This window comes from Elaeis guineensis, chromosome 4, assembly GCF_000442705.2.
Source record: "Elaeis guineensis isolate ETL-2024a chromosome 4, EG11, whole genome shotgun sequence".
Taxonomy (NCBI): Eukaryota; Viridiplantae; Streptophyta; class Magnoliopsida; order Arecales; family Arecaceae; genus Elaeis; species Elaeis guineensis.
In genome coordinates, this window is record NC_025996.2 from 60534255 (window position 1) to 60561782 (window position 27528).

Below are 27528 nucleotides of genomic sequence, written 5' to 3' on the forward strand. Positions count from 1 at the left end.
CATTTTCTACATCTACTTTTGTCAACAGAGACACCGAAGACCCATCTATCCAGCAAACTTCTTCATTTCTTTCAGAGTCTAAACAAATAGATGAACATCTCCACTGTGCTCCATGGTCTCACCAACTACATCACCTGTTTCTGAAGTTATATCGATATCCTGATTACATCTCTCCTTACAAGCTTCATTCCTAGTATTTACCATATCCGACACATTCCATTTAACTGTTCTCTCCACAAAGCAGTCAGGTACTGAGAGTTCATTAGATAAGACACAAGACTGATTATAATCAAAGACTGATGGGATTTCACAGTAGATGGGCCCTTTGCATGAATTCCATCAGCAACATCAAGATCACCATGGCAACATAACCATGCATATTTTCTCCTTGAGTAAGACCCATCTTATCTTGTTCTTCCCTGTTAGTCATTAGGTGGTTGCTCACATTACGTGTGTTTTTGCCCATCTTCATCACAAATTACATGATCAACATGAGTTTGCACCTGAAAAGCAGCCATCAATGATAATGGATTGTCTACAGATGATTCAGTATGGATTTCATGAGCAATATTCTGATTATCTTGGGTCTTGCATCTTTTTTCTATATCTTCATTCTGAGACAACTGCCTATTGTTCAAATTACAGAAGTTACTTTTCTTGTTCTTTTTCATTGATCAGTTCATCAAGATTTGCATAATCTCTAGTTCCATCAGCAGAGAAAAATTTAATGCCTATATTCTGCTTGTAAGGGCCACCATGCTCACCTGCTTCAACATTGAAATTAGAAACAGAACCATTAAGAGACTTCTGGTTTGCAAATGTCAATTCTGACTTTCCCAGACTACAACCATTAACAGTAGGGACTGCATTTCCCATTTGCTCATCAAGATATCCTCGGGAGAAGAAGGTTTAAATGACAATGTATTCCCATCATTTGTGTTATTTAAGTCAATGTTGTCCGTACCGTGATATAATTTCTTGCAGGTGATGCTGAGTATTTTTCATCCATTTTCAAAATGGTACTGATATCTTCTTTAATATCTTGATCTCCATGCCTCTTTTTCAACTCCTTTACTTTAGAGTGCCAATCCAAAGAAAGGTTTACTTCTGTCATATGTGTCAAAACATTCACCTGAAATTTAAATAAATAAATAAATAGGATATATATGAAACACAATTTCTCATTTAAATCAAGTAAAAGAAAAAGAACATATGATGTCATTCATGAATAAGTCTCTGTTAGTGAAATTAGTTGATATATATGGTAAAGAAAACTATTATTATCAGAACTTGGTAAATAAAACATATAGGCATCTTTAACTACACATACTAGTAAAATAGTTGAGCTTAATAACTAGAATCTGACTAAAACATCATGATATGGTCAGTAGAAAAGAATGAGATGCCATAGCCATGTCCCTTTTATATTGATAATTGGGAAAAGATATTAAATAACGAAGGAAAGGTAGATAAGGAAAGAAAGTAACCATTTCTTCAGCCAAAAGCTCCACATATTTTTTTTGAATTCACAGGCCTGTGAAACATGTGCTGGTCTTATCTCATAGAGCACATTCTAGAATGGCTCGTATTTCATGTATTTCCATTTCCTTATTATGGTTCAACTAAATGATTAGCCCTCACAGCAAGAACTACCAGAAGATACAAAATCACAAGATAGAATAAGATGAGGACATCAAACAAAGCAGTACCTAAACTGGCTAAAAAATTAGGTCACTCATATAATTATAACTATCAATGAAGTTGCAAATGTTTCGGTATTTCTATACTAGATTTAACAGCTCAGCAAACACAAAACAAAATCCCAATGAGAACTATTTTCAGACATACTGAATCAGTCCAATCGTAGTGAAGCAGGGTCACCGAATCTCCCCTGCCTATTTCTTGTTAAGTCCATAAGCAACACACAAACCTTGGTCCCAAATCTGGTTTCCTAACATTTTCAGGCAACTTCAATGCAAGATTAAGAAATCCAGGTTCTTGGATTTGTGTATTCCTGATAAGGCAAAGAACCAATTAATTCATTGCAGTGGCGGTATAAGCGCTCTCCAAAATAACTAGCTGGGGGCCAATCCTTAAGTTTGAGCATCTTTGGCCCTCGGCTCTTTTTCAATCCATCCTTTGGTGTATCCTCTGAAAACCGGTAGATATGCGTCCCAACCTACAAATTCGCAAAATGCATGACAGTTATAACCACAATTTTCAGTTACATAAGCAAAGAATAAGGTTTAAGTAATTGACCCATGAGTTTCTAGGAAGATCAATACAAAAACAAAACCATAGAAAATGAAGAAGAAGAATGAAATAAGAAGAACTGCAACTAACAAGTATCCAAAAATTTATATTTCACTCTGTAAAATTTCAGCTGTGCCCTTGCCTGTAGGTGTTGATTCACAGGACGTGACCAGAAGTATTGCATAACCATTTGACCAAAGTATGTTGGCAAAGCAGTTAGAATACCAAAAACAAGAAAAAGACAAAAGAGAAAAGAGGAGTGAAATTCACATGGAAATGTCAAATTGTCCATGCAAACCATATTGCAAAACAGGATAAAAATCATAGTGATTGTTTTTCAGCCTGTGATATGCTGCACTATGAGCTAGCAAATAATTGCTTTGGTCCCCAATCACAGTTTTTATTTCTAATCAAGGGTTCAAAGAAAAGAAGATACTGAAGCCATAGGTTCGTTAGGAAAATGATCTGTTATTGTACTGTTTTTAGTTTTCTTTAACTAGATCAAATTATTTTTGTTGCATTACATCATTCTACTTTGCATCATAAAACATTGGACATCAAATTAGTTGCCAAAAAACTAATGAATGAATGCATGACCACATTAGGAATCAAAAGATTTTGCGTACACAAAGGCTTTCCAGAATTTTTTTCAACATTCGGTTGGGAGCCAATCTACACAATCCCAAGGACCACTGAACTAGAACCGGACCTCATGCCGGCCAGCTGGTGGTATGTTCAATAAGGATCTATACCGTCCGTGCCGGGCCGAACCGACAGAGCAAAGAAGGGGAGAGGGAGAAGAAAGAGAGGGAGAAGGGGGGATAGAAGGAGAGGGAGAGGAAGTGGGGGCCTCCGTGTTGGAGTTCTAAGTGATTAGCATGTCAGATTTTTCATCTCATGAACATACGCAGCGAAAGGTAAGATTAAAACTATTTTATCTAAAGCATGCTTGGATCTAACCTAAAATCACCTATAGATCGTTTTAAACATGCTATGAAATAAATATTTTTGATCTGAAAATAAAAACAAGGAAGAAAGAACAATTACCTTAATCGCTATCCTTTCTTCTTACTTGGATCAGATCCTGCGGATGTCCAGGGTTTCTGTCAGAGCCACGCAAGCATCTGGCCTATGCTGAATATCCACACAGAGACGATCTGATCGAAGCACAGAGGCCACTAGAGTACTAGCACTTTGCAGGTCTCGCTCTTTAACTTGGATCTGATCTTTTTTCTAGAACTAATTGAAGAAAAGAGCCTGTTGCACGAACCCTTCACACTGATTGAAGGAACCTTTCTTGAACACCAAGAAGAGAAGGAAGAACACTTCTTCTTTTCTTCCTCTCTCTCTAAACTCTCTCTTTTCTCTCAGATCAGATCTAGAGTAGGAGATAGGGCGTGATGAGGAAGAAGGGAATAGGGGGCATGAGGAGAAAGAAAGGGCGCCAAAGAACTTCACGTTGGAATTAGTTGTGCATGCCCCACCCTTCTCTTTTATTTTGTCACACAAAACAATGCCCCCAACGCCAAACAAGATAAGGATTAGTCCTAACTAATCCCAGATCAAATTCAAATTTATTGGGATTAATCCTTATCTAGATAAGACCACTAACTAACAAGAGGAGGGCCAACTTCCACGCATGCAAAAGAAAAAGGGGCCGCATTTTCAGCACCCCCACTCCCCTTATGGTCAGCCAAGAAGAGTGAGAAGCCCAGTAAACTGGGCTCAAGTGTCTATTTTTAATTGGGTTTCAATTTTGGATTCAATTCGTATCCAATTCGAGCTTGATTCGAATCAAATTTGAAAAAGCTGTCAATCCTATCTAATCAGGATTGAAATCCAAGTCCAACTTAGATAATTAATCCAATTAACCTTAAATTAAATCAAACCCAAGTTAATTAAATCTGATTTAAATTAATTAGGACTTGATTCATAATTTAATTAAGCCCAATTACATTGCAACACTACAATTAAGTCCCTTTGCTAACAATTAACAGTTACTAAATATGTAATCCTTACATATTAGCAATTACTAAATTTGTAACTCTTACAAATTGATCCAAATCATCAATATAATTGATCTTTGATGATGATCTAAACTATTGATCAGATCGTGTTTCTTTTGTGTGTGACCGCTGCGGTTCTATTCTATCTGGTAGTGAGACATACCATGATCTCCATCACAGTATCATCGAAACTCCTTTCGATGGGTTGGAACAATTCCAACTCACCCCAACAAGGATCGTTGATCCAAAAATGATCCTAGTGAGTTCTCACAATCCACCAATGACCTAACAGCATATAGTGGCAATCCAACAGAACAGAAAAATAACCCTAGGTATAGTTACCGTGTGATCAAATTTCTCTATCGAGAGTCCGACAGAATGCAGTCATAAAAACTTGTCAAATCTTAAGCATCCTTATATACCAACTTAATTAGCTGGAGTCTAATCGTGAATCCCATAGAAACTCCTTTCCATTATCACATTTTGTGGCCACAAATTTAAGACTCAACCTCTTAAATCACATAGAACTACTCAACTACTAAGACCGATAGATCCCTTATAAGGGTACACCCTACTCCTATAGCGAACCTACTACAGCCAACGAACACCACAAGACCTCGAATGGCTAAAAATCATGTTTATGTGTTGTTAAACATACAGCAATCCACTATGAGTAGCCGAGCCATCGGCAGGTCAAAACTCACATAACTACAATATCGAGATAGTCACTGACGAGTGAGTAGACATTCAAATGACTTCTCATTCTTGATCATGCTCAGTATCGTTGTTCTCAACAACCACCTTACTCTCGCTCCAGTATCCCCCACACTGTAGACTCAAGACTTATCTATCCGAAAGAAAAACGATCCGTGCACCGATCTTGATGGACCAATCACCATCTCTGTGATGATTCAACAATCAAGAGTAATTCAAGAGTTAATCTATAATGACATATGTCTCAAATTCTCAACTTTAAGAATATATATCATTGACCCATTAACTTCTTGGACGATTCTAAAACACCATTACTCTAGAATGAAAATAATTATCCATATTATAATTTCAATAAATAAATACAAAAATATGTCTTGGAATTAATACAATGTTGTCAGCTAACACTTGGCTTTTCAGATCATAACATCCAACAATCTCCCATTTGACCTTAAGCCAATTGCCGACAAATTTAAGTCCCATATTCTCAGATGGACTTCAATCTTTAACTGGCTAAATGACTTAGTGGGTCCACCATGTAATCGTGGGGTCTACTCTCATCAACTTGACATCTTCAATGTCGAGATAGCCGCATATTATCTGAAGTCATCTTTCCATGTGCTTGATATTCTGGTGAGACCCAGGCTCCATAAGCTAAGAGCTATAGTGCCGATATTGTTACTATGATGACATCTCGTGACATCAAATTGCAACAAAGTTACTTAGATCAGAAGACCTTACCTAGCACCTTTGGAAATGATGACTAACTCAGCTTCCTTAGGACCTGTAATGATTGGTTATTTAGAACTCTTCCAATCTACCAATTCCCTACATTGCACACATCCTGATGTAAACTCTCTACCATCAGTGTCAGACGCAAAATTTGTGTATCCTTAAAACCCCCATAACTCAAATCTTCTCCAAAAAATCAGAACAAATCCTTAATGCTTTTCAAGTACTCAAGGATGTTCTTCACAGCTAATCAGTATCGTACATCTGGATTTGACTGATATCTGCTCATGACACTCACAGCAAGATTATATCAAGTCGAGTACATAGCATGGCATTCAAGAGGCTCTCTATAGCCGAAGCATAAGGGATCCAGCTCATGAGCTAAATCTCCCTTAATATATTTGGACACATCTTCTTGGAGAGATACATGCCTGCTTAAGGGGTAAAAATTTCCTTTTGAAGTTCCCATGCTGAACCTCTTCAGCATCTCTTTTATGTACTTTTTTTATGAAAGGCCTAGCATCCTTTCAGATCTGTCTCTACAGACCTTTATCCCAAAGATATAGGATGCTTCCCAAGGTTTTTCATGAAGAATTCTTTAGAAATCGTATTTTAACCGAAGTCAGTATGGGAACATCTTTCCTAATCAGGAGAATCTCATCCTCCCACTGACCCTCTTATAAACACATTCCTTGGACACTCGTTCCTGATGAAATCAAACAATTTGATCATATCGAATATTCCAAACTCCAAGATGCTTGTTTCAATCTATTTCAACTTACTTATCTTGTGATCTCCATCACTGGAAGTGAAACCCAAAAGGTTGTCCCATATTGATATTTTCCTCAAGATATCTATTCAGAGAGGCAGTTTTCACATCCATTACCCACTTCATAATCATAGTATGCTGCAAAATCAAGTAATGTCTGAATAGATTTTAGCATGGCTATAGGCAAAAAACCTCCTGATAGTCAATACTTTCGCGTTGACTATAATTTTTCGCCATAAGCCTGCTGATAGGTCTCTACCTATTCATCCGAACCTATCTTTCTTTTGTAGATCTTAAGTATCCAATAGGTACTATACCTTTTGGTAGATCTACTAAGGTCAAACTTGGATAAATTACATCAAGTCAACCTTTGACTTTATTGCTTCCATCTATTTCTCGAAATCGATGTCTAACATCGCCTCATTATAGATTTTGGGATCATATTCATGTTTCCTATTTCCCATGAGGAACATTTCCTCTACTTCTTTTGTTAAAATACCTTAAGTATCTTTCAAGAGGATGAGAAATCCTACTAGATCTATGAGGTGGAAGAAGTCCTACACTAACTGACTTAGATTGAATGGGTTCAGCCAGATCTTCAGCTCATTGCTCTTCGAAAATTTTCTCTTCGAGCTCAATTTTCTCCCCACTACCACCATCTTGGATAAACTATTTTCCAAAAATATGGTATGATAGGTCACAATCACATTGTGACCCGCAGGCAAGTACAATTAGTATCCTAACAACTCTTCAGAATACCTTATAAAACGAGTCTTTATAGACCTAGCCTCTAACTTATTTGCCTGTTGTCTTTCGACATGGGCTGACAAACCCCAAATCTTGAGATGATCAAGATTCGGTTTCTTAGTATGCCACATCTCATATGGTGTGGTAGGAATAGATTTAGAGAGAACCCATTCAATATATTAAAATGTGTCCTTAAAAAAATAAAGGTTAGTGAGTGAGTGAACTTCATCATGAACCAGACCATATCTAGTAGGATCCAATTCTTCTAATAGCCATACCCAATTAGTACCTGAAGGAGTCTAATGTGAGACTATGCCGTTTGTATGAGATAATTCTAAAATTTTCACTAAGATATTCATCTCCTCGATCCAATCGAAGAATCTTAAGGGATTTTTGAATTTATTTTCTACTTCATATCCGAATTCCTAGAACTTTTCAAAGACTTCAGATTTGTGTCCTATACCGTGAATAATCATCGGTTAAAGTAATGAAATAGAAATTACCATCCCTGGCCTGCACATCAAATGAGCCACGCACATCAGTGTGTTCCAAGGCAAGTATATCTGTGGTCCTCTCCCCATATCCCACAAAGGATAGTTTGGTCATTTTTTCTTGAAGGCAGGATTTACAATTGGATATAACTCAAAATTCACTGAGCCTAAGAGACGATCCATTTTCCAATTTCTATATCCTGTCCTCTCCAAAATAACCTAACCTGAGGTACACTATATTTATGATTTATCTCATCCCTAGATCTCTCATATCCTATGGCACTCATTATTTACTCGAAACATCAATATGCCAACAAAAAGATCTGATATACCATCATAAGATGTATCACCTTCTTCTTTAAGCTATCTAGATAGAAGGACAATTCTTCTTCGAGTGGCCATCAGTACTGCGATGGAAACACTTTGCCTTGTCCGACGCCTCCTTCTTGAGAAGATCCTTCTTTGGCTCATTCTCCCGTAGACCACTTGTTCCAACAAACTCTCTCTTAGAATCAGATGTCATTCTACCGCAAGACATAATCCTTGAACTTTTCAAGGTCTCCTAAGTGATCACCAACATATTTAGCAATTTTTATAATGTGCTATCAATCTTGTTCATATGATAGTTTACAATAAACTGACCAAATGAACTGGTAAAGGACTGCTGCATCAAATACACTTGCAGCTCCTTTGAAGGAAAAACTGCCTTTTTCCTTCGTAGGATCTTCCAGATTTGAAATCTGGGGCGGAATAATTTAAAAAAAAAATTTATCCTACATTTATTTCAGATTTAAGTCTCTAGATCTAATCTTCATATCTGATATTAAGTCTAAAATAAATCTAAAAGGAATGAGGAAACAAGTAATACCTCAAAGGTAATCTGATTATCCTGTAGATGATCTCTACACAGCCCGAGATTCTGATGTAGCCATGCAAGCGCCTGGCCTCTACCGGTATCCACTCAGGCAGGACCTGGAACATCTTCTCCTCACGAATCTACGCTCCAAAAATCATATCTCTATCTGATTTGGAAGTGCTTCAGAACTCCTTCTGAAGGTGGAGCAGCAGCCTGTCGAAGATGTCCTGCAGCCTTCCTGTTCCAGGTGTCACCACGCCTTGGACCTTTGCCAAATGGATGTCCAACTCCTTGGATGTGAAGAGGGAGAGAGGAGAGTAGGGAGGATGTGGAGAAAAGGAGAGGATTCTCGTTTTGGCTGGGTATTGAGCAGAAACATTTTAAACCCTAGGCGCAGACAGGGATTTTATAGACCCTGTATGCTGCGCAGTGCCACATCATTCGACCAATCAGAAAATTTCAATTAATTTTGAAAAAATTCTGATTGGTGGAGTGATGTCATCTGATCCATCAGATAAGAACCCCACCTTATCTCCAAAAGTTGGCGCCAACATTGGATAAGCACAAGCAAGGTGGCGCCAAAGAGTCCATGTTAATCAGGACTCTTTCATCCTTATCCATTTGGGGCGCCCACTTTAATCCAATTGGGCTCATGCCATAATCTGATTATGGCACCCAATTTGATGTGGTTTAGGCATGTGGATACTCCACAAAAATCCTCCAATGAGCTCTCTTCAGTTTAAGACCCATATGTCAACATTTGACAGATGTCCTAAAATGAAATTGACAGATGACAGGAATTAGCAGGTGCTTGTCTTAAATTCATCTCATGAATTAAGACAAGCCTTTTCTGAACTGGACAAGCTTCATTTAGACTGAGAGAAACCTTCCCAAGGTTCTCTGGATGAGTCAAATCACATTTGGCTCAGTAGAGATAGAAAAGATTACACGAGGAGAAAGTTAGGCTCAATCGTGTGCTAGCACGATTTCCTTGAACCTAATTGGATCTTATCCAAATCAATTGGGTTAGCCCAATTGATGACATCCAGACCCTAACCTTTGTTTGTGTGATCCAGTTAGGTTCAATTCCGTATGGTAATGAGATATGTCGTGACCTCATCATCGACATCATCGAAACTCCTTTCGATGGACCAGAACTCTTCTGATTCAGACAATTAGAATAATTGATCATCAAGAACATTCTAATTGCTCCCAAAATCCACCAGTGACACCTAGCAGTATATGGTGGCAATCCATCAGAACCGAAGACGAACCTCTCGATGCAGCTACCTATGTGATTGAGATCTTCTATCATGAGTGTCGACTGAATTAGGGTTAAGGTGAACTCGTCAAACCCAACATCAGTCACATGAATCAATCGATCGATCCGAGTCTGATGTAAAACCCCAATGGAAAACTCCTTTTCCATTATTTACTTTGCCATGGCCATGGACTTAAGGACTCGATCTTTCGATCATCATAAGACTACTACTCTCATCTACCGAGGTTGATAGACCCATCTTGGTGCGACCTAGTTCCTACAATGAATATGCTACAGCCAACATACACCTCAGGGTTCCGAATGGCTAGGAGACCAAGTTATAGTGTAGTCAAACTATAACACACTCAAGGTGAACTGTCGATGCACCTCAGGTCAAAGAACTAGACACACAACTGCAGCATCGAGCTAGTCATCGATGAGAAGGTAGACTTCCTTGTGACTGCTCGATATGGTCACGCTCAGTACTCTCGTTCGCAACGAATACCTGTACTCTCGCTCCGATGTCTCCACACCATAGACTCAAGACACATCAAGCGATCGTACACCAACCTTCTAGATCGATCACCATCCTCGTGATGATCCTATGGTCAGGAGCTGTTTATGAGTTAGTTATGTAAATTCATGCCTTAAATTTTCAATTCTTGAAAATATGAATTGACATTCCTACTAACTCAAAGGATGTATCACAGACACAATGTACACAATGTGATAGAAGAATAATCCATTTATTGATTTATAGTCAAAATTACAAATTTGCCCTTAGATTTGTACAGGAATATGTCAGCCAATCTGACATCTAGGGCACACATCTAACAAATTCCCACTTGACCTAATGCCAATTGGCTACATGTCTAAATCCCATCTTCTCAAGGTGGGCTTCGATCTTCTGTTGGCCTAATGGCTTTGTCAGTGGGTCTGCCACATTATCTGTGGAGTCGACTTTCTTGACCTCGACATAACCCTTTTCGAGGTAATCACGAATCAGATGGAATCACTGCTCGATGTGCTTGGACTTCTGGTGAGACCTTGACTTCTTAGCTAGGACTATGATGCCATTATTGTCGCAGTAAAGAAGGATGACATCCGATGACATCACTCCAAGCTCCGCGGCAAACTTCTTGTACCAGAATGCCTCCTTCACAGCTTCCGATGCAGCAATGTACTCTGCCTCCATAGTGAAATCAGCAATCACTGTCTGCTTGGAACTCTTCCAGCTGACGGCACCACCATTGCAAATGAACAGACTCCCAGATGTCGACTTTCGATCATCTATATCAGACATAAAGTTTAAGTCTGTATATCCCTGAATCTGGAGTTCTCCATTCCCAAGACTAGAAACATATCCTTAGTCCTTCTCAAGTACTTAAAGATATATTTCATAGAAGTCCAGTGCTCTTCGTCTGGATTCAACTGATATCTGCTTGTGACACTCATAGCATGGGCTATATCAGGTCGTGTACATAGCATGGCATACATGAGGCTCCCTATTGCCGAAGCATAAAGGATCTTGCTCATGCGTTCAATCTCCTCAGATGTGCTAGGGCACATCTTCTTGGAGAGATGAATGCAATGTCTAAAAGGTAATAAACCTCTTTTGGAGTTTTTCATGCTAAACCTTTTTAGCACCTCCTCTATGTACATCTTCTGTGAAAGTCCAAGCATCCTATTTGGTCTATCTCTATAGATCTTAATTCCCAATATAAATGATGACTCTCTTAGATCTTTCATAGAGAACTCCTTAGACAACCATACTTTGACTGAGGTCAACATGGGAATGTCATTCCCAATTAGGAGGATGTTATCTACGTACAATACGAGGAAGACAACTACACTCCCACTGACCTTTTTGAACACACATGGTTCCTTCTCGTTCTTGATGAAACCAAACATTTTGATCACATTATTGAAACGAGTATTCCAACTTCGAGATGCTTGCTTAAGTCCATAAATGGACCTTTGCAGCTTGCAGATCCTGTGATCATCATCACTGGATGTGAAACCAAGCGGCTGTTCCATATAGATATCTTCCTCAAGATATCTATTTAAGAATGCCGTTTTCACGTCCATCTGCTATATTTCATAATCGAAATAAACTGCAACAGTAAGCAATGTGCGGATGAATTTTAGCATAACTACGGACGAAAAAGTATCCTGATAGTCAATGCCTTCGCGCTGACTATAACCTTTTACTACGAGCCTAGCCTTGAATGTCTCCACATTTCCATCTGCACCTATCTTTCTTTTGAAGATCCATTTACACCCAATAGGTACAATACCTTCAGGTGGATCTACCAAGGTCCAGACTTAGTTTGAGTGCATCGAGTCAATCTCTGATCTCATTGCCTCTAACCATTTCTCGGAGTCGATATCTGATATCGCCTCGTCATAGGTCTTGGGATCATCACCATTGACCCCATTGTTCATGAGGAACATTTTCTCTACATCCTCTTGTATGGTACCTAAGTACCTTTCAGGAGGACGGAAAACCCTAGTCAATCTACGAGGTGGAAGTTGTGTTAGAACTGGTTCTGATTGATTTGATTCCTCAGGTTCTTTAGCTCGTTGCTCTTAGAAGACATTTTTCTTGAGCTTAATTATTTTTCCGATACCACCATCTTGAATAAACTATTTTTCAAGAAATATAACATTTCGACTCACAATCACATTGTGGTCTTCTGAAATATAAAAATAGTATCCTAATGACTCTTTAGGATATCCTATGAACCAAGCTCTAAAAGACCTGAACTCTAACTTGTCCGTCTGCTGTCTCTTGACATGAGCCGGACAATCCCAAATTCTGAAATGATTCAGACTTGGCTTCTTACCATGCCATATCTTATACAGTGTGGTAGGAACAATTTTAGAGGGAACCCTATTCAATACATAAATTGCTGTCATGAGACAATATCCCCAAAAAAATTCAAGGAGGTCCGTGAAGCTAATCATGGAACGAACCATATCTAGTAGGATCCGATTTCTCCGTTCTGAAACCCCATTGAGTTGAGGCATTCCAGGTGGAGTCCATTGAGAGACTATACCATTGTCCTTAAGATAGTCTAAGAACTCCCGACTAAGGTATTCATCTCCTCGATCTGATCGAAAAACCTTAATGGGCTTTCCTGTTTATTTTTCTATCTCATGTCTGAATTCTTTGAACCTTTCAAAAACTTCAGACTTGTGTTTCATTAGAAACACACCCATTCCTAGACATATCATCGGTAAAGGTAATGAAGTAGACGTAGTTGCCTCTAGCCGGCACATCAAATGGGCCGCACACATCCGTATGTACTAAGGCAAGTAGGTCTGTGGCCCTTTCGCCATGTCCCACAAAAGGAAGCTTGGTCATTTTGCCTTGAAGGTATGATTCACAAACTAGATATGACTCGAAAGTCAATGGACTCAATAGTCCAGATTTCTCCAATTTGTTAACCCTGTCTTCCGCTATATGACCTAGCCTTAGGTGCCACAGATACCTATTATTTAGACTATCTCTAGGCCTTTTATTTCCTATGGCATTCATATTTTGCTCGATATTAAATACAGATACATCAATATGTAGCTGATAGAGACCGTTAATAAGAAAACCATCTGCAACTTTATTATTTTCATAAAATATGTTACAATGATCCTTATGAAAGCTAATCACATAGCCTTCTTGTGCTAAACATGAAACAGAAATCAAATTCCTGCTTGCTGCAGGCACATAATAACAATCTCTAAGAAATAAATCTAATCCTAACGGTAATCGCAGAGGGTAGATTCCCACGGCCACCGTAGCAACTCTTGCTCCGTTCCCGACGCGTAGGATCATCTCCCCATCCCTCAGCCTCCTGCTCTCCTTAAGACCCTGCATAGAAGTGCACAAATGAGCACTAGAATCAAAGTCAAGAACCCAACTAAATGCAGAAGAAACCGTAAGGTTAGATTCTATAACGAGCATACCTCCAGAAGGACCATCCTTTTTGTTCTTTAGGATGGCCAGGTACTGAGGACAGTTCCGCTTCCTCTTCTTCCCATCCACCTTTTGCTTCTTCGTAGACCTCTTTTTTTTTCCAAAAGACTTTCTCTTGGAAGAAGTCCACTCCACAGTAAGAACTGAGCCTTTTGAACCCTTCATAGAAAGCTTAGCCGTAACCAGCATGTTCATTAACTCGGCCAAGGTACACTGCATCTAATGCATATGGAAGTTCATAATGAACTGACCATATGCATCGGACAAGGACTGAAGGATCACATCAATCTGAAAATCCTTATCTAAGATGATACCGAGCTTCTCAAGCTCCTCAAGATCCTTGATCATTGTCAAACAACGATCTTGGACTGACTGCCCATCACGCATTTTAGCCTAAAAGTCTTTGACAGACTTGATATTAGGCTGCGCGACTTTGTTCACCAAACAACTCTTGCAGGTGAGCCAACATTTGGCGGGTAGTCAAAATATTCTCATGTTGGTGCTGCAAGTCATCAGACATTGCACCCAACATGTAGTACCTTGCTTTGTTATCATCATCCGTCCACTTTTCCAAAGACGCTCTCTGTTCAGCAGTCGGACGTGCTGGCATGGCATGTGGGTCCTGGTCCAAGACATGAGTCAATTTTTTGGAATCTAAAACAATTCTATAGTTCCTCAACCAGTCCTTGAAATTGGGTCCAGTCAATCTGTGGGTGTCTAGTATTTTGGTCAGAGGGTTTGAGGCAGACATGTTTCCTGTAGAGAGTCAAAAGTTTCTAGTTAATTTTGTAATCAGACTTAACCAATTTGTTTAGGGGTTTCATTTTTAAACAAATTAGGCGCCCACTATTTTCTCAGATCCCTACACTCCCTTGGTAGAGATGTGAAAATCTCCATGATCAGTAATTTCTAGTGGGTGGTGCGGTCTCATCGACTGGCTCATCACCTCACCTAACAGTTATTGGTGATGGGTCAACCGATGAGTGGACAACTCTTATCCAATGATTCTCTAATCATGGTGCACCCAAAACTTGATCTCTAATTCATGAAGTTCACCGTGTCCGGAATATTGCTCTAATCCTTAGTTAAGTCAGACCCACCATTTGCACGAACTAGATTCCTGATTGGGTCCCTCACCGTATCCGGAATATTGAGCCCAACCCATCCTCTAATTCGTAGCATCTAATGCCTAATGGACATGGTTGCATCTTCCCGGTGCAACTGAGCCACTGTAACCAGCCGAGAACAATCAACCCCGGGAAGGGCCCGCACATCCACAATGATGGAAGACCTAGACTTAATATTTTCTTAGGGAGATTTGATTTAGGTCTCATTAAACTTGACTTAACATAGTCATAACAATTATGACTAACCTAGTGGCATGGGTTAGCTCGAATTGTTAGCCACCTCTAATCAGAACTGAATTGACACATATGGCTAGGTAAGTGAGACCGGTGGGAGGGATATGCCATTAACTCGACAAGAACGCATTCGAGTCGAATAGCTCCCAATTAAAAATCAGTCGGTCGCATCTGCCCAAATTACCTTGGACACCAAATTGTCGAACCAGAACTAATTGGGTTAGCCTACAATCTAGGCTCTAACCACTGAGCCAAATTAAATCTTAACTTGATCGAGTCACATCTAAATGTGATTCGACCTTGACCCAGACTTAATCCTATTAGGCTGGTCAATTATTAGCTTTCATGATCCCACCTAACCAACTCTTGATTCGGTTTGATCAACTGTTAGACCTAATTGAACTACTCAAACCTGAATCCAATTTTATGAAAATATTTTAGATCTGAAATTCTCAATTTTAGACCAAATTAATTTCATAAACTTAATTCATTAATTAAGTTTGGGTTCATAAACAAAACATGTAAAATAAATCCTAGAGTTTCAGGATCTAAGGTTTTGCAGAAAAGTAAGTCTTAATTTCTGATTAAGGATGAACGCGCGGCACCCCTACACGTCATATGAACACCCTATTGAATGGGAAGAGAGGGTCTTAAAACCCTACTTCGTTCTTATGACCCGACGGCCATGAGGAACACCTTAATCAAAAATATAAATTTAACTACAAAACTAGTTAGATCTAAATTTACATATACAATTTAAGATCTGACTAATACATGCTTTGCATACATCTCATGTATCAAAAATCGATCTAATTAACATGCTTTCAGATCTGATACATCACATGTAATATCTGAAAAATAAGATTTAAATTGAACTATTCAAAATTAAATCTATTCTAGACAAGTTATTGGAACAATTCTACAACTAGTCTAGACATGCAACAGATCAATTTTATGAAAAAATTAAAATTTTATTTTCTATTTTCTGACCTGATTATAACACTTATAACATCAGAAAAACAAAGAATAAATTAGATTTAATTCATATTTTAATCTCATTAAAACATAAAACTTAAGACTGTTCATGGATTCAACTAATCCTAGTCTAGTCATGCATCTCATACATGTTAGATCTTCTTAAATTTAATTTTAAATATTTTGATTTCAGATCCTATCACATCTGATGTGACATCTGAAATCCTTTAATATCAGATAATTTAAAATTAAAATCAGATCTAAATTAGATCTGAAATAGAGCCAACAACCTGGCTCTGATACCAATTGAAGGAGAAACCACCTTTTTCCTTTGTAGGATCTTCCAGATTTCATCAAACATGGGACGGAATAATTTAAAAAAAATTTATCCTACATTTATTTCAGATCCAAGTCTCTAGATCTAAACTTCATATCTGATATTAAGTCAAAAATAAATCTAAAAAGGATGAGGAAACAAGTAATACCTCAAGGATAATCTGATTACCCTGTAAATGATCTCTGCACAGCCCGAGGTTCTGATGTAGCCACGCAAGCGCCTGGCCTCTACCGGTATCCACTCGGGCAGGACCTGGAACGTCTTCTCCTCGCGAATCTATGCTCCAAAAATCAGATCTCTATCTGATTTGAAAGTGCTTCAGAACTTCTGAAGTTGGAGCAGTAGCCTGTCGAAGATATCCTGCAGCCTTCCTGTTCCAGGCATCACCACGCCTTGGACCTTTGCCAGATGGATGTCCAACTCCTTGGACGTGAAAAGGGGAGAGAGGAGAGCAGGGAGGACGTGGAGAAGAGGAGAGAATTCTCGTTTTGGCTGGGTATTGAGCAGAAACTTTTTAAACCCTAAGCGCAGACAGGGATTTTATAGACCCTGTATGCTGCGCAGTGCCACATCATTCGACTAATCAGAAAATTTCAATTAATTCTGAAAAAATTCTGATTGGAGTAATGTCATCTGATCCCATCAGATAAGAACCCCACCTTATCTCCAAAAGTTGGCGCCAACATTGGATAAGCACAAGCAAGGTGGCGCCAAAGAGTCCATGTTAATCAGGACTCTTTCATCCTTATCCATTTGGGGCGCCCACTTTAATCCAATTGGGCTCACGCCATAATCTGATTATGGCACCCCAATTTGATGTGGTTTAGGCATGTGGACACTCCACAAAAATCTTCCAATGAGCTCTCTTCAGTTTAAGACCCATATGTCAACATTTGACAGATGTCCTAAAATGAAATTGGCAGGTGACAGGAATTAGCAGGTGCTTGTCTTAAATTCATCTCATGAATTAAGACAAGCCTTTTCTGAACTGGACAAGCTTCATTTAGACTGAGAGAAACCTTCCCAAAGTTCTCTGGATGAGTCAAATCACATTTGGCTCAGTAGAGACAGAAAAGATTACACGAGGAGAAAGTTAGGCTCAATCGTGTGCTAGTACGATTTTCTTGAACCTAATTGGATCTTATCCAAATCAATTGGGTTAGCCCAATTGATGACATCCAGATCCTAACCCTTGTTTGTGTGACCCAGTTAGGTTCAATTCCGTATGGTAATGAGATATGTCGTGATCTCATCATCGACATCATCGAAACTCCTTTCGATGGACCAGAACTCTTCTGATTCAGACAATTAGAATGATTGATCATCAAGATCATTCTAATTGCTCCCAAAATCCACCAGTGACACGTAGCAGTATATGATGGCAACCCAACAGAACTGAAGACGAATCTCTCGGTGCAGCTACCTGTGTGATTGAGATCCTCTATCATGAGTCCCGACTGAATTAGGGTTAAGGTGAACTCTTCAAACCCAACATCAGTCACATGAATCAATCGATCGATCCGAGTCTGATGTGAAACCCCAATGGAAAACTCCTTTTCCATTATTTCACTCTGCCATGGCCATGGGCTTAAGGACTCGATCTTTCGATCATCATAGGACTACTCTCATCTACTGAGGTTGATAGATCCCATCTTGGTATGACCTAGTTCCTACAATGAATATGCTACAGCCAACATACACCTCAGGGTTCCGAATGGCTAGGAGACCGAGATATAGTGTAGTCAAACTATAACACACTCAAGGTGAACTGTCGATGCACCTCAGGTCAAAGAACTAGATACACAACTGCAGCATCGAGCTAGTCATCGACGAGAAGGTAGACTTCCTTATGACTACTCGATATGGTCACGCTCAGTACTCTCGTTCTCAACGAATACCTGTACTCTCGCTCCGGTGTCTCCACACCATAGACTCAAGACACATCTACCCTAAGAAAGCGATCGTACACCAACCTTTCGGATTGATCACCATCCTCGTGATGATCCTATGGTCAGAAGCTGGTTATGAGTTAGTTATGTAAATTCATACCTTAAATTTTTAACTCTTGAAAATATGAATTAACATTCCTACTAACTCAAAGGATGTATCACAGACACAATGTACACAATGTGATAGAAGAATAACCGATTTATTGATTTATAGTCAAAATTATAAATTTGCCCTTAGATTTGTACAAGAATGTATCAGCCAATCTGGCATCTAGGGCACACATCTAACATCCTTATACATGATCATCTTGAGCTTCTCAAGCTCTTTCAGATCCTTAATCATTGACAGACAATGATCATGGATGGACTGCCCAAACACAGTCTAGCTATGCTCACCATACAACTCTTGCGGGTGAGTTATCATAGCCCGGAAGTCTTAATGTCCTCATGCTGGGCCTTGAAGCCAATATATAGCACCTAACCTAATTGCCATCATCTGTCCATTTATCAAGCGTTGAACATTTCAGCAGTTGTACGGTTTGGTAATACAGGAAAATCCTGGTCTAGAACATACCCTAATCTTTTTGAGTTCAGAACTATTCTGAAGTTCCTAAGCCAGTCGTTTGTGATTCATCCCGGTCAATCGGTTAAACCCTACATTCGGGCTAAGGGGTTTGAAGCTGAGTTATAAACTAAAGAAGAAAGAAGATTCTAATTAGATATTTGTACTTAATCACTATTTGTTCTAGAGATTTTAAAAAACAAATCCGACTCTCACTATTCTCACGGATCTCTCACACTCCCCTATGAAGATGCCGAAACCCTTATGCGACTAGGGTTCCTAGTAGGTACTACGGTCCCACCGATATACGCGCACCTCACCGTGCCCGATTATTGGGCCATGCTATACCGATGAGTGGACAATTATTGTCTAATACTTCTCAAGCATGATGCAGTGATTGGTCTCTAAATCATGAAGCCTCAACATATCCGTTTATTAGCCCAATCCTTAATTAAGTCCGACCCACCATCCAATGCATAAGCAAAGCCGTCATTGGGTCCCTCACCGTGCCCGGTTATTGCGCCCAACCCCATCTTTACCCAGCAACATCTCCTGCTAGTAGGATGGTTGCGTCTTTCCGATGCAACTGAACCACTGTAACCAGTCGAGAACAATCAACACCAATAGGACGCCCGCATTCTTACAACGATGGAAGACCTAGGACTTAATATTTGTGAGGAGATTTGATTTAGATCTCTTCTACATAGTCACATACATCTCATATAAATGACAAGTCTAATTCAAATCAGCACATCTCATGCCTGACTAACTTGATTTAGGTCAGCACATCTGATGTCTGACTAACCTAATTTAGGTCAGCATATCTCATGTCTGATTAATCTAATTTAGATCAGCACAATCTCATATCAGATTAATCTAGTTTATGTCAACACATCTCATGTCTGATTAATCTGGTTTAGATCAGCACAATCTCATGTCTGACTTATCAGGTTTAGATCAGCACATTTCATGTCCAACGATCCTAGTCGGCATGGATGAATATGAATGACTAAGCAACCTTATTCAAAACTTAATCGACCAGGTTGGCCAAGTAAGTGAGATCGATGGGAGGATAGCCGATGCTTGCCTTAGACACCATCGGAATGATTAGGTAAGCATACTTCCAATTAAAAATCATCGGTCGAGACTTACCTCAGATACCAATTAGTCAATTAGAATTGAATAGATCAGCCTGGCTACTCGAGTTCGATCCATGAAGCCAAATTAGGTCATGAGTTAATCAACTCACATTAACTGTGAATCAATGCGACCAACTACAACTAAACTCGATGTTGAGCCCTTTTGACCTAATCCTAATCAACTATTGATTAGATTCGATCAACTGCTCAAAATCGACAAGGGTTCTAATTTGATCTAATCAAAAACCCTATTTGTAGTCCAATCGTTAGACCTAATTGTTCAACCTATACCCTCATGCTTAATTTAAAAATCAGATTCTAAAAATGCTTTTTAGATTATGTTTAAGTGCATGAATTAATGGCTTATGATCTCGAAATAATTTCAGATCTAAACCTAATGTCATATATCACATATATGATTATTTTAGATCTAAAAACTATGAAATATATATCACATATATAATTTTCAAATCTAAAACTAATATGGCACATATCTCAAACATGCAAAATCAGATCTAAAAAAATTATTAAAACTATTTGAAAATACTTCAAAAACCCGTTCAACATCTTAATTTCAGATCTAATATTTTGGTTAACTTGTTTTGAAAATAGTTTCCAAAACCGATAAACTTTTCGTGGTTCTTCCTCTTGATTCATGCAGGCACCTCTTGCACCATAGTCCTATATGGCGGGACGGCCTTTACCATGGATCTTGAAGAGTACTAAGCTACTAGGTCATTAATCTATACTAACATATCACATATGCAGCAAAAATCAGATCTATGTATCACATACATGAAATCAAATTTCTAATCAGATTTAAATCAGCAAATCAATCATAAATAATCTAAATCTGAAACCAACTTTTAGATCTAAAACAGAAATTAGATCTAAATCTATTTCATGCATGTTAAAAACCTATGGCTCTAATACTACTGTTGGAGTTCCAAGTGATTAGCATGCAGATTTTTCATCTCATGAACATACGCAACGAAAAGGTAAGATTAAAACTATTTTAATCTAAAGCATGCTTGGATCTAATCCTAAAATCACTTATAGATCGTTTTAAACATGCTATAAAATAAATATTTTTGATCTGAAATAAAAACAGGGAAGAAAGAACGATTACCTTGATCGCTATCCTTTCTTCTTACTTGGATCAGATCCTGCATATGTCTAGGGTTTCTGTCGGAGCCGCGCAAGCACCCGACCTCTGCCGGTATCCATACGAAGACAACCTGATCGAAGCACCAAGGCCACTGGAGTGCTACCACCTTGCAGGCCTTGCTCTTTAACTTGGATCTGGCCCTTTTTCTAGAACTAGTTGAAGAAAAGAGCTTGTTGCACGTACCCTTCGCACTGATTGAAAGAACCTTTCTTGAACACCAAGAAGAAAAGGAAGAACCCTTCTTTTCCTCCTCTCCCTCAAAACTCTCTTTTCTCTCATATCAGATCTAGAGTAAGAGATAGGGCATGAAAAGGAAGAAGGGAATAGGGGGGGTGGAGGAGAAAGAAAGGGCGCCAAAGAACTCATGTTGGAATTAGTTGCGCACACTCCACCCTTCTCTTTTATTTTGTCGCACAAAACAATGCCCCAATGCCCAAACCAGATAAGGATTAATCCTAACTAATCCCAGATCAAATTCAAATTTGGTTGGGATTGATCCTTATCTAGATAAGACACCTAACTAATCAACTTGCGCCTCCTCTCCTTTCCATGCACGCAAAAGAAAAGGGGGCGGCATTTTCAGCACCTCACTCCTCTTATGGTCGGCCAAGAAGAGAGAAGCCCAGTATACCTAGGTTCAGATGGTCTATTTTAATTGGGTTCAATTTTGGGTTCAATTCGAATCCAATTCGATCCTGATTCGAATCAAATTCGAAAAGACTGTCAACCTGATCTAGTCAGTATTGAAATCCAAATCCAACTTGGATAATTAAACCCAATTAGCCTTAAATTAAACCAAGCCCAATTTAATTAAATCTGATTTAAATTAATTAAGACTTGATCCATAATTTAATTAAGCCCAATTACATTCCAACACTTGCAATTAAGTTTCTTTGCTAACAATTAGCAGTTACTAAATATGTAACCCTTGCATGATTAGCAATTACTAAATTTGTAACTCTTACAAATTGATCCAAATCATCAATCTGATTGATCATTTGATTATGATCCAAGCTACTGATCAGGTCGTGCTCCTTTTGTGTGTGACTCCTCAAGTTCTATTCTGTCTGATAGTGAAACATACCATGATCTCCATCACAATATCATCGAAGCTCCTTTTGATGGGTTGGAACAATTCCAACTCACCCCAACAAGAATCGTTGATCCGAAAATGATCCTAATGAGTTCTTACAATGCATCAATAATGCCTAGCAACATATAGTGGCAACCCAGCAGAACAGAAAGATGAACCTCTAGGTATAGTTATCGTGTGATCAAATTCCTCTATCAAGAGTCCCGACAGGATGCAAATCATGAAAACTCATCAAACCCTAAGTATCCGTCATATGCCAAACTTAATCAGTTTGAGTCCAATCGCAAATCCCATGGAAACTCCTTTCCATTATCACGCTGCTATAGCCAGACTTAAGGACTCAGCCTCTTAGATCGTATAGAACTACTCAACTACCAAGGCTGATAGATCCTCTATAAGTACACACCCTACTCCTACAGTGAATCTACTGCAGCCAACGAACACCGCAACATCCTGAATAACTAGGAACCATGTTTATGTATTGTCAAACTACAGCAATCCCGCTGTGAGCAGCCGAGGCACCGCAGGTCAAGGAACTACTCATACAACTACAGCATCGAGATAGTCATTGACAAGTGAGTAGACATCTAAGTGACTTCTCGTTCTTGATCACGCTCAGTACCGTTGTTCTCTAACAATCACCTGCACTCTCGCTCTAGTGTCCCCATACTGTAGACTCGAGACTCGTCTACTCGAAAGGAAAGCGATTCGTGCATCAATCTTGACAGATCAATCACCGTCCCCGTGATAATTCAACGATCGGAAGCAATTCAGGAGTTAATTTATAATGATATATGTCTCAAATTCTCAACTCTTGAGAATATGTGCTATTAACCATTAACTCCTTGGACGATTTTAGGAGACATTACTCTAGAATGAAAATAATTATCCATATTATTAATTTCAATAAATCAAATACAAAAATATATCTTAGAATTAATACAATGTGTCAGCCAACAATTGGCTTTTCAGATCACACATCCAACACTCTGACGGCCGCCAGAGATTGCCAGAAGCCATCCAAGCTCTTGCTAAGCTCAATAAAGGTGAAGGGAGGGAGGAGAAAGGGAGAGATGCTTACCAGATCACTGAAGGCCCTCGGAGGCCTTCAAACGAATGGCAATGCCGTCGCGACCCCTCCGATGGTCGGCAAGCTAGCACTGAGGAAGGCTGAGGGCAGCCGAGGTCGGAGGAGGGTCTCCACCCTCCTCCAGTTCAAAACAGGGATCCGCCCCTATTTCATATTTTTTTCTTTTTATAGAATGCATTGCCGACTTCACCATATTTTCTTTTTTTTTTATAATTTCGGTTGAAGTTGGAATTGCTCTGCCGACATCGCCTAATAAAAAGCAAAAAAATTACGAAATAGGGACGAATCCTGTTTCGAACGGGAGGGCCTCCCCCTCCTCCAACCTCGGCCATCCTTAGCCTTCCTTGGCACTGGCTCGCCAGCCGTCGAAGGGGTCATGCAGGGTCGCCATCCATCCGAAGGCCTCCATGGGCCTCCGATGATCCGGTAAGCATCTCTCCCTCTCTCTCCTCCCCTCTCTCTGCCCTTATCGAGATCAACAAGAACTTGGATGACCTCCGACGGCCTCCAACGATCGTAGAAGGCCCTCTTTTCCTCTCCCTCTGGTTCTCTCCCCCCTCTCTCTTCCTCTCTTTCTTCTCCCTCCCTCTAAGATGGCCGCTGTGCCGTTTTGTACACTGGAACCAGACCGGTATCCCGCTAATACGGTTTGGCATGGCCGAAACCGTCTGGTTCAAGACGGTTCAGCGAACACTGCACAATCCCTTACAAATTATGTTCACCCAAGTTTATTAGAATAGTAACTTTGTATTAAAAAAAGGAATTATATAAATAAATCATGATTAGCTATAACTTGTTACATGCTAATTTCCTGATAACACCTAGTGCACAACAAGAGGCATTTCCGACTGTTTTTGGTAAATATTAACATCCCATTAACAAAATCAATAGAGTACAAAGATCATTCACACTTAGATGGCAAGATTATGCTTTCTACTAGCTACCTATTAATTTACAAGTAGCGACACAATATGCTAAATGCATATGTACAACTTTCACTTTATAGCTGCATATTGAATTTACTGTGTTATAGAAACATGTAACAGATACTAACACTAATTGTGAGCTCAAAGAGAATTTTATGCAAAAATTTGATGAAACTAACATGGGACCAGTTCAAACAATTGATTGCCTTCACTTCAAAAAGATCTGATTCATCCTTGATCTTAGACCTCTCACGCAATGCACGCAATATAACTTTTGGCTCCCAGCTCAAGCCCAAGGTGAAATTCAGCACATTGCGGATGATCACTGGCTGACCTTTACACCAGTGCTGCTGAAAGTGCTCTAGCTCTTCCTGTTGAATCTCTTCTGCATTAGGACAGTATATGTAGTTATCGTCAGACTCCTCTCGACAAGCTGCTTTTCTTAATGGTTCCCCTTCATAATCTACCCAATTAGATGGATTGAAACAGGAGCAATGGGCAGACATATCAGGAAGTTTTACAAAGTTATATGTTTGAAGAAGTGCTTCAGCTTTTTCTTCTAATTCAGAAAGCCAGTTTTCAGAAAATATATGCTTCAGTTCCAAAAGAGAACTACCACAGCCACCTATTTCCTTCGAGGGACAGGTCAGGCTGCCATTGCTGTTGGCTTTCCATTCTGTCAACGGCCTCAGTTTGTCTGCAGAAAGTCCTGCATTTACAACCTTCCCTATGGCTTTGTATTGTACAGATTTCATCCTTTCACCTCCAGGTAGGTGGAGATCACGAAGCTCTTGGCAACAACTTAGGCAAAGGGCATAAGAACAGGCATTGCAGCTTCTGTGAAGGTCAACAATAGAGGCTCCACAGTTTTTGCTGCCCCAAACCCATTATAAAGATCATTATTCACAGAACAAACATAGGATAATAAACATTTATTTTATTTAGGGGAAAGCATTTTACCAGTAGATGCCTTCACTCATAGAAAAACTATCTTGTTTTAACTTTATTTCACTTGACAGAAGCCCTAGATCGGAGAAACATATATCAGTTATCAAAATTAGTTTTCATGGAAAAATGCAACAGTAAATGTCTTGAGATGCAGCATGATGCAGGCCATACCTTGAATCTTAGCCTCAATTTCCTTCTCCTTCATCTGTTCTCGGCATAGTTCTTTCAACAATGGAACTAGCACATGTACCATGTAACAAGAATACCTAATCTTGTCAGCTATCTTAATATTCACTTCCGAAGGCTGAAAAAAAGCAGAAGCAAGTTTTAAGATAAATTCTAAAGTAGAGTTTCAAATGCTGACACCAACAAAGAATAAATTGCTTAAGAATGCAAAACACTGAAAGCAGACCCTTGCATTTTCCTTCCTGCGCAAACACGACTTGCAATTGCAATTCCTTCTACAGGATGGACAAGCTTTTGCACACACAGCTTCCGGTAACTTAGGGTACCTGAATTTTGAAAATGCAAAATGAAATGAATAGAAGCGCTCAAAGAAATGGATGAAGTTCCGCAACCCAAATTAGAATAAGAAAAATTCACCATGCATGTCCATGGATATTAAAAGGCTTGAACTAATATCCAAGGTAGCACTAAACAGGAATCATTGGTGTATCATGTTACATAAGAAGACTTCAAATAGTTTGCACAAGGCTTGATGGTTATGGTACTGGTCGCTAGGAAATCAATCTTTCAAGCCATTTTGGAATCTCCTATAATAGCCGGCGCTTGCAATTCGTTTTAAAAGCTTCACCAAAATGGGAGGAAAAGAGCTTGTACACTTTTCAAAGCTCTTATGGAAGTCCATAAGCATTCAGATTCCCAGATGATACAACCAGAGATCAGTCAGACAAAACTTTTCCATGCACTTCTAAATTAAACAAAATGAACAGAAACATATTTACAGTCAAAACATCAATTTGAAGGAATTCTTTTATAAGTGGAGTCGCACCCAAGTGCAGCATTTTGTGACAATAAAGCAGTGATAAGAGATGTAAAGGATAAGCTAACAACGAAACATGGGGCAAATTACGGCACTAATGCAATGATTTACAGCTCAAGTCAGGTAAGATGTAGTTGCTAAAGCAGTGATAAGAGATACAGAAACCCTCACCATCGTTTGAGGCATTGAACGCAGTATTTCTTCCTTTTGCACGTCAAGCACTCCACAACTCTTCCTTTATTATTCTTATGACATTGATGACAAGTAAGGGAGGTCCGATTCGTCCCTGGCTTTTGCCAACCAGCCTAATGACAACCAAAATTTAAATAAAACCAAATACAACCAAACAAAGAAAAAAGAAAGCCAAACTTAAGCCGTCTTTCCATGACCAACCTCCTTCCCGAAACCACTCGAAACTGCAGCTGCAACAGGAGAGGAGATTCTCTCTAAACCCTCTTTCCTCAACTTCAACTTTTTCCTTCTCCTACTCAACTTCTGCAAAATCTCCCTTTTCCGCTCCCCCAACAAGTCCAAAATCCTTTCCTTCCCTTCCTCGTTGCTCTAGCAAAACAAAACTAGCATATGCTCAAAAAAATGAACCTCAAAAAGGAAAAAAAAAAAAAAGAGAGAGAATTTACCAAGATCACCCTCACCTTGGCAACGGAAACCCTAAATCTAGCCTTTCTTGATCCCATAGAAACACTAGCCATCTGGGACCTGACCAGATTCTGCCCGTCATGCAATGAACAGAGGCTCCTCCCGTTGATACGCCGGTTCTTGCACCTCCACGACCTGCCGTCGCTCCTGGCGCACCGGTGCTCCTCCGACGGGGTCGCCACCGGCACCGCCCCTTCCTCCATCGCCTAAGAGCCCTTCTTCGCCTCACTCTTCAGTTTCCGCTTCCCTTCAAGAAGAAGAGCAACAAGGTGGAATGAACGTTAGGATCAGGGTTTGCTAAGGATTTGGTCCTTCTCGGAGCGATGGCGGAGAAGAGTACGGAGTATCTCGAGTCTGAAAACGACGGTGGGGGAAGAGCGAAGGAACGGCGAGAGGTCTGGCCTCGGAAGGAGGAAAGCTTGGAATAGCGGGAAGTTTCAGCGGTGTCAGCACTGAGCACGTTATTTTGTCCACTTTGTGACCGTTTTGCCCTTCGATGATAATTATTTGTTTATTTATTT

General features: G+C 39.5%; 1 protein-coding gene across 1 annotated transcript; it reads right to left on the minus strand.

Moving 5' to 3' along the window:
• Positions 1-1981: 1981 nt before the first annotated feature.
• LOC140857349 (lysine-specific demethylase JMJ26-like) lies at positions 1982-27446 on the minus strand. The gene is made up of 8 exons (XM_073256137.1): positions 27004-27446; positions 26744-26911; positions 26522-26655; positions 25760-25859; positions 25519-25651; positions 25360-25423; positions 24579-25272; positions 1982-2179 (listed from the first exon to the last, which is right to left on the minus strand). The coding sequence occupies exons 1-8, from the start codon at positions 27208-27210 to the stop codon at positions 1982-1984; spliced, it is 1698 nt and encodes a 565-aa protein (XP_073112238.1). The 5' UTR covers positions 27211-27446.
• Positions 27447-27528: the final 82 nt, after the last annotated feature.

Coding starts and splice junctions, on each gene's coding strand:
- LOC140857349 (XM_073256137.1), bottom strand. CDS start 27,210: ATGGAGGAAGGGGCGGTGCCGGTGGCGACCCCGTCGGAGGAGCACCGG. Junction 26,912..27,003: donor TTAGGGTTTCCGTTGCCAAG/GTGAGGGTGATC, acceptor TTGTTTTGCTAG/AGCAACGAGGAAGGGAAGGA. Junction 2,180..24,578: donor ATTGTTTGAACTGGTCCCAT/GTTAGTTTCATC, acceptor GCGAATTTGTAG/GTTGGGACGCATATCTACCG.